The sequence below is a fragment of the Falco biarmicus genome, chromosome 3 (genome assembly GCF_023638135.1).
Source record: "Falco biarmicus isolate bFalBia1 chromosome 3, bFalBia1.pri, whole genome shotgun sequence".
Taxonomy (NCBI): Eukaryota; Metazoa; Chordata; class Aves; order Falconiformes; family Falconidae; genus Falco; species Falco biarmicus.
This window is the reverse complement of record NC_079290.1, coordinates 87980148-87992869: the sequence shown is the minus strand read 5'-3', so window position 1 is coordinate 87992869 and position 12722 is coordinate 87980148. Positions and strand designations below refer to the sequence as shown.

The window sequence follows — 12722 nt, the reverse complement described above, 5'->3', positions numbered from 1 at the left end:
GGTTGAAAACACCTGAAGTGTTTTAAAATTAAGCTTCTACATTAGGTATAGGTCTGCTCAAGGACTAGTATATGCCTGCCTTCCAACGGGGAAATTGGGAATTGTGCACTGTTTAAACGGGAAGATTACAAATGCATCTTTCCTTGAAAGGCTGCAGGGTTGATGATGTGTGTCCTCAGTTTTTAAGGCCAGTGAGAGCTGAAGATTCACAGAGTTATGTTCTGTGTCTGCTCATACTTGCTCTATTTTTAATCTGTTTTTATAGACAAACATTATCAGAATCATAGTATTTGCATTTTGCAGGCTTAAATGTCTACACTTCCTAAGTTACTCACGACATAGCTCTTCAAGTTGACTTTTCAGGAATATATTGATTAAAACCTTTTCTCATACATAAACATGTCCATAAACTGACTGAAAAACTGGTGGTAAATTAAGATGATTTTATTCCCTTCTGAAATCAGGATTCAATAATCAACAGCGGATGAAACCTCTGGAGGCCTGCAAGACCAATCCTGCTCCTGGTGTTACAGATGAAGTTTTTGAAACATCTCATAACCAACATCAGCACCAAAAGGAAGAGTTTCAGTGTCTGCAACCAGCAAAGGCCCCAGACATTTTCCAAAATTAATACAGGAAAAGGCCTTGTTATCAGGGTTTTGCTGATCTTTTGTTTCCGAATAAGGAGACAAAACAGTGAGGATACATCAGACTGGCAAGAGTTTGTGTATTGAACAGCAAACACTATTTTAAATGACGCGTTTAGATTAAACCCACAGGAAATCAAGCTTTGAACAGTCTTATTTGAATTGTGTATGCCTGAGCAAAAGGATCCTGTATGTATACATACATTTTCCATTCAGTATCCTATAAATATAGGCTGGTTCTTCTATTTCAGGAATACCTAAGCAGTAAGCAGCATTCAAGAAGAGGTGGATGCTGCACAGTCACTAGGAATAAGAACTTTACAAGTGGAGTAACAGGGATAAACATGATTTTTCAGACTCAAATTTGAGCTAGCAGAACAAGAGGCCAGAAATCTCCCCTGTAATTTTGCATGCGAGATGAATGATGAATATATACAAGGATGGAAATACAATCACTTTTCTGTAACTAATCTTTTATCTGTTGTAAGATTTCTTCCAAAAGTCCAAGTTACACTTGTGATTAGTACATTAAATTTTAATGACAATATCTTCCTGTTTTCCCTTCACATATTCAAGTGTCTTAAATGTAGTAAAATTTTATTAATAAAAGTAATCATCAGGCTGACATTTAAAAACCTCATACTAGACACACAATGACTGAATAAAAATCTGTTTTCCAAATCAAGAAGGGATAGAGACAGCATTTTCAAAACAATAGTCCCTAAGAAAAGGGGTTGTTAATTGGTTTTACAGAGAACTGTATTTATCCACTGTGTCCCAAGTTCAGTGAAACATTACTCCCCAAATACTCCTCTTAACTTGGACAGGATTAAATTAAAAACAAGAATATCCCTTGATGCAAAGTGTATCAGATCTGCTTTTCTAAAAGAAGGTGTAAGAACAGACTTCAAACTTGTCTGAAAAGGATAACATGTATCTTTATTTATCTACTTAAATATTGCATTAAGGATTTATTTATATAACCCACCTAGCCCAGGATGCTAACCAGCTGTTTCTGAAGTTAGAACTATATGCTTGTCCACATGAATTATTATGTCACCTATCAAAAATCCAGACAATTTCTTTTCACATGAGAAATCAATCTTCATTTTACACTTGTAGAATTAGTTTATTATAAGCTTGAAATTGGTTGAAACTAAATAATTTTTCAGCTTTCTCTTGCTTTTTCCCCACAAACTTAATTCCTTTGGGGCTGCAGTCTAGAAAAAACAAATAAGCACCAGCCTAAATTAAACAGGTCACACCAACTTCACTGGTTTCACTGAGGTGACTCGTGCATTGGGGTTTTGCTGGATCAGTGTCCAAGTATTTTGTATCTTTTCTTTCAGGAAGAAGTAGAAACTTTATTGTACAAGCCTCCTTGTGAAAGACAGTGAAATGGTCATTGGAGAAACAGACACATTTGTTAAACATTATTGTCACTCTGCTATAGGCTACTGCCCTTCCAGCAGAACAGACTAATATTTCTTCCCTGTATTTCAGCACAGATGTTAGATTAGTTTATCCTGACACAGTTGCCATCTTTTGCACTGAATGCTGAACTCAAGTCAGACCGAACATAATAAACAGTTTCGAGCTTTGGAAACTGTTCTAAAGCATTGAATGCTCAATAAGGGAGTATGATCAGAGGGACATGAGCTTACCGTGCTTGGACACACTCAAAATGAAGAAGAGAGTGTATGGCTGGGGTTAAAAGCAATGACTTCTAATTCCGCCTCAGCCAGTGGCTTTGGTATGGTCCTGAATAATTTATTTGGCTTTTTGGATTCCTTTCACAATCTAAAAAAAATGGGGATATAGGAGCAGAGAAACTGCTCTGGAGCTAGTTTTCTACTTATCTGAAACATGGGAAATACTCTCTGTGTGCTGATTATTCTGAAAAATAAATCACAAAGTCAATATTTTTTTTTGTTTTGGAAGACTCAGACCACGACATCCAAGGAATACATTTATTTTTTATCGTACTTTTTAACTAGAAAGTTTTTATTGTTTGTTTAGTTTTATTTCAGAAGTGAAGCTTACCGGACTCATGTAAACTCCTTGGTGTACATCTCCAAACTGTCCTTCACCAATGCAGCGCCCCAGTTCAATTCTCTCCCTTTGAATTTCATAATCTCTGGCTATAAGAATATAATGCACTTAAAGTATTAAATTTCTGATGAAAGGCAAAGAAATGATCCACAAGATACAAAATTCAAAGTAAGTCACTCAAATGTCTCACATATGAATAACTACAATTAACATTTACTGCACACCAACCTATACAAATGCTGTATATACACAGTGGAAACCTCTTAAACAAACGTTTGAGCCAAAGCAATGAAAAAGGAATTGTGAAATCTAATTTGCTAAATCAACTACTATGCATTATTTATATTTCAATGCAATAGACATAATTGAATCTTGCTTAATTATAGCTAGTAAAAGACAAAGAACACTAATAAGCCTAGGGCAATACCAATGCTACTAAATACAGCCTTAGAACAAATCCCTTCAGATGTTTAAGAGAACTCCACTATGTGGTATTTTAGATTTTGGAACCATCAAATGAGCCCAGAGAATTTTTAAAGAGGTAACTGCACGAAAAAATACAGAAGCAAGAGCTTTGCAAATAAAAGATAAAATGAAAGAGCAAAATTTTGAGTGCACTACACCTCTCCGTGTGTAATTGAGGTAAAATTGATATGTTTCATAGAGTTATGCAATTTTGTTAACTTTGTGGTTTAACAGACTGAGAATATTACTGATAAAAAATGGCTCAGTACTTCAGCAAAACATTTAATCAATTGCAATTGAATTACTTCATTTGCAATTTGCTTTCTAGCAGACATGAAAAAATATTTCAGCAATAGCAGAAAAGCATGTACAGTATATGTTTTCACCTCTACTTGTAGCATTGAGAGGAAAAAAATCTGAACAACCAGCTTAGGACTTCATGACTGATGATTCTGACTTCATTAACACTACAGAAATTATGTCATCTAGAGCTGGATAACGAAGTGATAAATACCTTTTTCATTTCTTTTTTTAAGTACTGCATTTTCCTCTTTAAAATCCCAAAGCTAACTGGTTTAACTATAAATAAATAATGTTTATTAAATGAAAGTGAATAGTAAACTTAAAAATTCCACATCATTCCAAATTGCAAGCATACAGGGATGGGTAAAGGGTCTCCTGTTACCTTCATCTATTCCATAGCTTTCTGCAGTGCAATTAAGAGAAAAATCAAATGCTTACTTAGATAAAGCTTCTTAAAATCAAGACAAGGACAAACATTTTTCAATATTTTTTTAAAATGAAGAAATATACTGATGCAATTTTAAGTTTACATTAGCAGAAGTCACAGGTCTGTTCTTGTGATCTTTACTGACTCAGTCCTTTGAGAGCTGAACACTTGAGTCCACTTCAATCCAGCAAAGCACTTAATGAATTTCACTTCCTGTAACAGCCCACCTCATGGGCTTTGAATTGAAGGTATACTTAAGCGTTCAGCATCATCCAGGGCTGGGCCTATAAGTAATTACTTCCATGAGAATTCAAATGTAAAATCAGGGAAAAGAAAAGATTCACACAAAGTTAATATGTTAACAAAAAATAAAGGATATAATTTATCACAGTACTTTTTTATCTTGCAATTATTTTAGTAGAATCATGTAGTGACTTACTGCAAGACATTCAAAACACATTGTTTATTTCTGGAAAACATATATTCTTGCTTTTCAAATATTTATGTTCAAATATATATGTTTTTCAAAACATATATTCTTGCTTTTCAAATATTTTCCACAGTAGTGGAAACACTGAAGTGATCATGAAACCTTCCTGCCACATGGTAAACTTGAGAAATCCTTACATACATTCATGGTTTTTCAGCAGAACATGGTACCAGTTCAGCACCATCCTCCTCCTCTTATACCAACCAAACTCAACATTTTGGCAGGTCTATGCATCAACGGATTGTCTACTTCTAGAGAAATCCGTAGTTGCCAAAATGCAACTGTAATTTCACAGACACAACTTTTAAAATCAGAATACTACATTTTCATGTTAAATTAGTTAACCTGGACTGTTTAAGATTCAGAATATATATTAAAAATGCCATAAGACAAAATCCTTGTGGTGGCTAAAGCATCTTTTTTTATGACTTCAAAGATGAAGACTCAGAAAAACTTTGAATTTTTATTTTTGTTTCAGAAGTCTTTCATCTTTAACAAAATTGCATGTGGTACAGTTGACTTTCCTCTATCACAGAATTCGACAGCAGCAAGTTTGTCATAGAGCAAAGGTGAGATACCATTAAGACAGCAATACACAGAAGCTTTTCAAATTGTTTGCTCTATCAGAGAAATCTTATGCATTCTTTCTTTAAGCACTGTGTTCAGTATCACAAAAAAAAAATAATCTACATTTTGAGCTGTAAAAGGAATTTCACTGTGAAGTCACTGACAGCAGCAAAACAGAAATTGGTTTTATTTCCTTCAAAACCTTAACTTGAAAAACACCGAATCTATGAGTTTTCAAAACACAACATATATTTTCTTTGCACACATATTACTTAAGGCTGAAATAAAAGATTTAGTCCCTGCTAAACCAATGAAGTTTTCAAATAGAAAAGTTCCCAAGTTAACTACCATACTTACTTGATGGCATTGTGTAAGTATCTTCTTCATCTATAATCTCTGCATAGTCATCTGTCTCTGTAAAGGGAGGAATTCAAGAGTTTCGGGAAAAGCAGATGAAAATAATTCTCCAGAACAATATCTCAAATTTATCAAGGCTGATATGTGACAACCCCCAACTTCAACATTACTGGGACGTATTTACAACAGCATGAATAAAACTTGCTCATGCATAATTTATGGTATGATAATGACCTCCGTGCCAATTATACTACATCACATAGATGCATTCAACAAGGAAAAAAAGGAAGACTCATTTGTATTCAAAAAAGTTCAAGTTCCATAATTGAAACCCATCTAAACTGTTGACTTAAAACGAAAAATCTTTTTAACAGCAAATTCCATTGCAGTAAGGAGAAAACATTATTAACAGATTAAACTGCTTCACCTTCAATAAAGTGTGAATAATAGTTTCCTAGTTTTTTGTCAAACAGGCAGAACAGACAGTAAAGACGTTCCAGGGCAGCATCTACCTCTACTATCAGTGTGGCAAGGCAAGCTATTTTCCATAGTCTTCTACAGCATAAAGGTCTTTTAAACCACACTCTTGCCTTACATCCATTTTTCCTGCATTAGCTTCAATTTTCCTTGTTTAGTGGATATTCACCACCAGCTTTGCTGTCAAGAATCAACATCTCATAGACAGCGTTTGAAAACAAGCAGTTCGAGAAAAAAAATCCGAAAAATGACAGTGTATGTCTTCCTCTGTTTAAAACTTAGGACTTCTACATCTTATCTGTTCTCAAAATGATTTAAATAGTGTCAAGTCATATCAGAAGGTCCTTCTCTTGCTCTAAAGAACTTCTAGTGTGTGTAGGCAATTTCCTAATGGTCAGATAAATCCCTCCAGGGGTTACAAAACCAGTCTACAACAGTGAGACAATTTTTCACCTCAAGGCTGTTAAATTCTACTCACCAATTTTGAATGCATAGAGAAGTTCTCAAAATTGAACAATTTCAAATCCAGTATGCAGTTTTCATGGTTCGTTTCAGGTGATCACACATTGGGCCTCTGAAAGGCATGATTTACTCCCCTTTTTCCCCATCTGCCCTGGAGCATACGTATATCCCTACGCCTCCCTGGCACCATTTCTAGAGGTATGGTTTCTGAATAGTGAATGGGACAAAGCCACAGTGAGAGTGGAAAGAAGGATGGGATGAGGATCCCTTCTGGCAGCAGCCTTCAGTTCAACCAACTAAAGCCAACTCTGAAACCAGAGCAAGGCTCATAAATACACACATACATAGTGTAACAAGAGGCTTGCTTTTCAGACAGACTGATTATTCAACGATTAGGCAACTACAGGTTGCCTATAACCTTTGAAGTTCAACACACTTCAATGAGTAAACGTAGTTTTACGATCCTAACTTTGTATTATTTAAATAAGTTAAAGCTATTTTTCTTTCAAACTCCTGTAGGAATATATTGTGTCTTGTAAAAACAGAATCAGGAAATTCTATACCATTTAAATTTTTGCTAGGCAATTTCTATTTAGGACACAGCAAAACAGAGTCACTCAATGAAAATTCAATGAATTACGAAGACAGTGCAAAATTCTAAACAGGCAGCATACTCCAGAGGACTAATCTCTTTCTTGGTATGTTTTTTCCTCCCTACATTGTAAACTAACGTTTTTTGTAGAAAATAAGCCCTGGTTTGATCTAAGAAGTAAGCATCCATTTAAAGGAAATCATTAGTGTGATACCAACGTAATGGGGATAAATCACTTTGCTTCCTTGTAATATTGTGGTAACATGTTTTTTAACTTTTAAGTGCAGTATGTATCAATTATTGTTACAAGCTAGTACTTGAGGATACCAGAATTCTTAATCTATGTAAAAAAAACCGGACTGAATGAGACATTATTATAAACATATGTGAGAAGAATTTTAGAAGTTAGGAAACTACAACTGGTCTTTAAAAAACCAAAACACCTGTCACACTAGATTATTGAAAAGTGCTTATGAAATGTGATAAACGGCTGGGCTTGTTCATCTCTCTATTTTAAATTAATGAAGTTAATTCATAATAAAAGCAGTATCAGAACACTGCAGAGCACTTTACATGGTTTTGATACATCGCCCTAAACGGTCCTGAAACCAAAAGGGTCTTCAGTAGCCAATTCAAATACATTACATGTATGCACTTAGCTAAAGAAGTACTTCTTGTTACACATTTAACACTCTGGACAGGAATATATAATAAGAATTCAGAAAATAACTCCTATACATGCCTGGTATTGTTTCTGGGAATTAGAGGAAAATTCAGTGAAGGCATTAACACTGACTTGCTCCAAGCATTCTGCAACAAAGGTAACTGACCTCTCTCACGAGCAGTCCTTACATCATGACTATAGAGTCACATACTGTGAGACTATTACCAAGTCTGCTAAGAGCAACTATGTATGCTAAGAGAGAGTTCAGAACCTATGTGGAGTCTAAAGCAAAACTCAGCTAGACAAGGCTCTCCAGGCTGCTTTACAAGGAATAATATGTCTCAAGAGCTAAACACTCACAACAAAGCAGCAATTCCAGGAGACGGTCTATCTCTGAGGCCCTTGACAAGTCTGGAAAAACTAAGATTTAAAAATGGGGCTCATTACTGCTGCTCTCTCACACATTTTAAAACCAGCAATGAACCTCTTCACCTGTTGGGTCAACCCCAGATTCTTCTAGATGGAAAAACAAATAGGTCACTTTTCCAAAAGAAAACTGTTGGTGGTACAGGTGACTGAGCCAATTTGAGCTTTACTAAATCTGAATGCATTTATTAAACAGTAGGAAAACACATCCAAGAATATTACATCCGTAATAGCTAATCCATGATGTTAATCACCTGTTCAAAATTTCCCTTTTCATGATTTTTTTTCCCATTTATCAGCACCCACAATTTATAAAAGAAGGCAAGCATTAATAAAAAGATGTAGAGGGTTTGTATCTGAAATACAACTTCTGAATTTAGGACAGTACAAATGTCCTTTGAGTTTTTCATGTTTAAGAAAAGAGAGAAAATTGGGGTACTATTATCTTTGATTTATATTTGAAGGAGAGAAATGAGATGAAAAGCTAGACACCCCCTTTACATTTTACTGAACGGAAGGCCACAAGACATTATACTGCTTTTTATGCTGTTTCAGTACCTCCTACTTGTAAGAATAAAAGCCATGAACTGCTACTACTCATAGTGTATTTTTTTTCAACATCAGATGGAATCCTTTAGAGAAATTGCTAAAAATCTCTTTAAAAAAAAAATAAAACCAAACCCCAACTTGTTTTCGCAGGATAGCAAGACAGTATTTTCGAGGAAAAAAATCCACTTACGAAGTCTGGAGAAGTTAAATATTTCAAAGTAGATTTAAAAATTTTGAAGAAAAACATTAAAATCTGTATCTAAAATTAGTAGTTTGAGTAGCTAAAGCCTGGTTATTTCATGTATTTAATCTACATTGTCTTGTACGGCTTCTTTTTATGCAAGGAGCAGTAGTGGACTACAAAGCACTTTGATGCTACCATGCCTATAAAGCATTACTTAGTAGATTCATTTCTCACAGGTTACATCCATCAATCCCACTCACTGACCAAAAAAATTCTGTGATATCACCATTTCAATCAAACTGAATGGACACTCTTGCAAACCTAATAAACCTTTGCATCATGCCCGAAGTCTCATTGCAAACACATGCAATACCCCATCCCTGTATGTCTGAAATAGTTTTTAATTTTTCAATTCCAGTTCAGCATAAGTGTTAGTTGCACAGCCTGTAAAGTGTAGTATTTATTGGCTAATGTCCAAAGCACACTGCTTTTTAATACTAAAAGCTGTATAAAATTTATTACTGAAATGTGCATTAAGTGGTGTATGGATATAAGAGTTGCATATTGCACGTTAGTTAACACACAGACTAGAAAACATATTACCGTCCCCACTAATTTCATCTGCAGATCCAGGTGGCATGCAAGGAGAGAGAAAAACAGAGGGGGAGAGAGAAGGGACAGAGAAGGGGGAGGGGAAAATATACTATTAAATTCATGAGTAATCCAAAAGTATTCAGACTGTAGTTATCTTATATACCTGACTCAAGAGAAACCAGAAAAAAAGCAGAATTTAAGACTTCTCACCTAAAACCCAAGGGACAAAGATACAATCTAAGAAGCCTGTATGATGAAACAGAGTTAATGACTTTCAAACACAAATGTAAACAAAAATTAAATTTGGGAGTGGAACTAGTTATTTTAATGCATTATTAAGAAACGCCATTTTCTGGTTTTATTCAATACTTAACTACAAAATAGATACCCTGCAGCCAGATGAGTCAGTTCAATTTCACTTTGCACATACGCTTATGACTTTGGATAACATAGAGTTGGTGTGACCCTTTCAAAGGAAATGCACTCCTGTGCTGTCATGAAGACATCAGTAAGAAATGGAACCATCTAAGTATTAATTATACAGAGCATATCCCAGTTATACAAAGCTGAAATTTAAACAAGTGGCAAACGGAGCAACTCTACTAGGAAGATGTTCAAATGAGCACCGTATTCTGCACGTACTGTAGCGGCCCTATTGCACACCAATACCCACAGCACAAGCCGATGCACTTTAGACACGATCTATAAATAAAAGGAAAATGTGCATTGATGTTATAAAAGTAATGCACTTATTACTCCAATTCTTCTTACCCCTAACAAAGCCAAACTGGTCCAGACCAAGTGCTGAACCAGTCAGTAAGCAGCCAAAAGCATCGCTGTATTCAATATTTAATTCAAAGTGATCTCAGCTGATGCTTATTGTTGCTATTCTATTTCATTCATAAGCATGCTGTATCAGGGGTCCAAGAATGAAGTCATAATATATTAACAAAAAACCCATGGTAGACAGGGGCTGAGTAGCTATACAAATGAAATCATTCATATGTTTTTATTAGTAAGATGCTTAAAAACAAGTCCCACATAAAAATGGGGACCAGCAAGCTTGTGACACTGTGAAAATCCAATTCAATAGGAGGAAAGGGCTAGCAGAAATGTAATGAAATTATTCTTGGAACTCTGTTTATCTGGGACTAAAGTAGTTTAAAAACAGTAACTGAGTTAGTATATTCAGCTTTTGGGTTAATAAGGCAGCCTATACAAAGAGCAGTGCAGTACCCTTAGGCGGCGACTCATGGGAACAGAAGACGAAAGGGAGAAAGCGTCTAGCTTTCTTTACTTTATGCTGACAGTGACTGACTCCTTTACAAAGAGGCAAGAAAAGGAAAGAGAAAAACAGAAACAAATTATTTGGAAATAAAAGAAAAGAGACTGGAGAGAACATCTACAATGAATGAACATAAAAGTAAAGGTTTACATTACAATTCTGTATATGCAAATGGATATACCAATGTTGTTGAAACTCTAAAGCATGTTTGGTATTTTCCTTCAAATTCCTTTCTCCAGCAAAGTTATTCTCAGTTCAATTTTTAAAAGTGAGACTAGAGTCTATTAAAAAGTCAGCTTTCACCAACTATATATACCATCCTTTGGCAACGCAGAGAGCACTGTCTATCCCAGAAGCATAACCTGCTTTTGCAACCTCCCCATCTAAGTTCTACTAGACCGTGCTATACCTAAATTCTGATTTAAGTGGCAGTCATCAGACTTACAACATGGATGTATTGACTTTCTGGACCCTTCAAAAAACTTAACACAAAACAAGTATTTCACATAGCAGGGTTACATAGAACAAGGAAAAAGACAGTTTCTCTGTCCACTGAAATACAAAACTGACATATTTTATGATCTGAAATCTGCCACTGGAGTTTTATAGCCAGTGCAGAGCTGGTCTTGCCAATTGATCTTCTAGCTTTCCAAGGATCTCCGGACAAATGCCCCATGGTGCTATCCTCAGTGTCCCCTTCCCTAGTCACCCTACCGCATTTAACCAGCAAAGCACTTACTGAAGAAAAAGATTTCTGAGTAGGAGAAAATACAAAGAAGCCAAAACTGATTTCACAAGGTGAGAAAGAAGGACAACAAGACAACACTAAGAACCTGAAGATAGCTGCTCCTTTTATTTCTCTTGTTACCTGTTCGCTCCTCTCTCTGCTGGCCTCTTTTCTCTCTCTCCTCTATCTCAGGAAATTTGAGAGGTGGTTTAAAAAGTCCATTAACTAAAAACCCACATCTTGCGGCTGACAGTCCTTCACAGTCAAAACTCAAAAGGTGAGGTCCAGCCACCGTGAGTTACACAGGCTGGAGGTACAGGTGTTAGAGGAGAAGCCCAGTACCACAGAAGCAACATACTGGAACAGCATACTAGTCAGCGGTGGCAAGAGTACAGGAAGGGCAGAAAAGGAGAAACACCCTTTAGTAAAAATAATTTCATGTTTTTCATAGATTCTGGAAACCTAAGGAGCTATACTTACACAAAAGCACCATCTTATACACAGTTGTGCAGTTTTTAGCGGCCAGATTTTGAGGGATAATGTGCAGAATTTTTTAAGAGGTGTACTAAGTATGTTTAATCACCATCCAATCTGGAGGCTGCATGTTGAATTTCACGCACACAAATCTAATGGGTAACAGACTATCATATACAACCCATTCTTTGCTAAGATGGCAATTTTAATCCAAAGTTAAAACAACTGGGTGAGTTTTATCATTATATCCTAAACAACAAAAACCACCATTCTAAAAACTGCTGGGGTAATTAAACAAACAGATGTCATCTCTCAATTGTGAAAATGTACGTGTCATTGGAAGTAACAGAACATTAATCAGATTCAATGCTAAGAACTAAAAGAGGTGCAAGGACTGGGCAAAATTATTGAATGAGTGCATTAGTATTTCTGTGTATACCACATTACTGCAATCCTAGGGACTTATCTTCCCAACATCACATAGCACAGTTTTCAGCATTATCATCCTAACACAAACCTGAGGTAACATTCATGAAAAGCTTCAGACATAGTATGAAAGAAAAGAAATACTACAGCTATTTTAAGACACTACTGAAAAGGTACTGAAATGAGACTAAAGGAATCCAATACTCCCTACTGAAACAGAAGGAGAGGTAGAGTCACTGGAAGCAATGCAAGCTATCTAAAAGAAGAGAGATTTCACCTTCTGACCTGTCTGCTCAGGCTACAAAGCTAATTTAAGCCTGAAATGCTGAAACGCTGTTCACTCTTGCATTGATACTTGTGTAGCAAAAGCTGACTGAAACCTGACTAACCTATTTCATTGAAGAGCACATTGAAATGACAAAGGTGTTGTTAATTCATCATGTACACGTCCTGATGTGTCTTCTGCATTTCAAACTTTGCCTTTATGATTTACCATCTAAAGTTTGTTCAACTATTCTCCCAGACAAAATGGAAGACTGCTTTGTCTTAAACCT

General features: G+C 35.7%; 1 protein-coding gene across 10 annotated transcripts in view; it reads right to left on the bottom strand.

The window, feature by feature from the left end:
- Positions 1-12722, bottom strand: part of PTK2 (protein tyrosine kinase 2) — a 223981-nt gene that overhangs the window by 49327 nt on the left and 161932 nt on the right. For 4 of the 10 annotated variants that reach the window (XR_008820501.1, XM_056330022.1, XM_056330023.1 and 1 more), the window contains 5 exons: positions 10493-10576; positions 9266-9283; positions 5309-5365; positions 3850-3870; positions 2691-2788 (listed from right to left, as the gene is read on the bottom strand). Coding sequence is in view for 9 of the 10 variants with exons in the window: in XM_056330022.1 (XP_056185997.1) it covers positions 2691-2788; positions 3850-3870; positions 5309-5365; positions 9266-9283; positions 10493-10576 (278 nt within the window). In the remaining variant the exon portion in view is untranslated. The remainder of the gene's footprint in view (positions 1-2690; positions 2789-3849; positions 3871-5308; positions 5366-9265; positions 9284-10492; positions 10577-12722) is intronic. The other 6 variants (XM_056330021.1, XM_056330024.1, XM_056330016.1 and 3 more) reach the window with 5 other exon arrangements.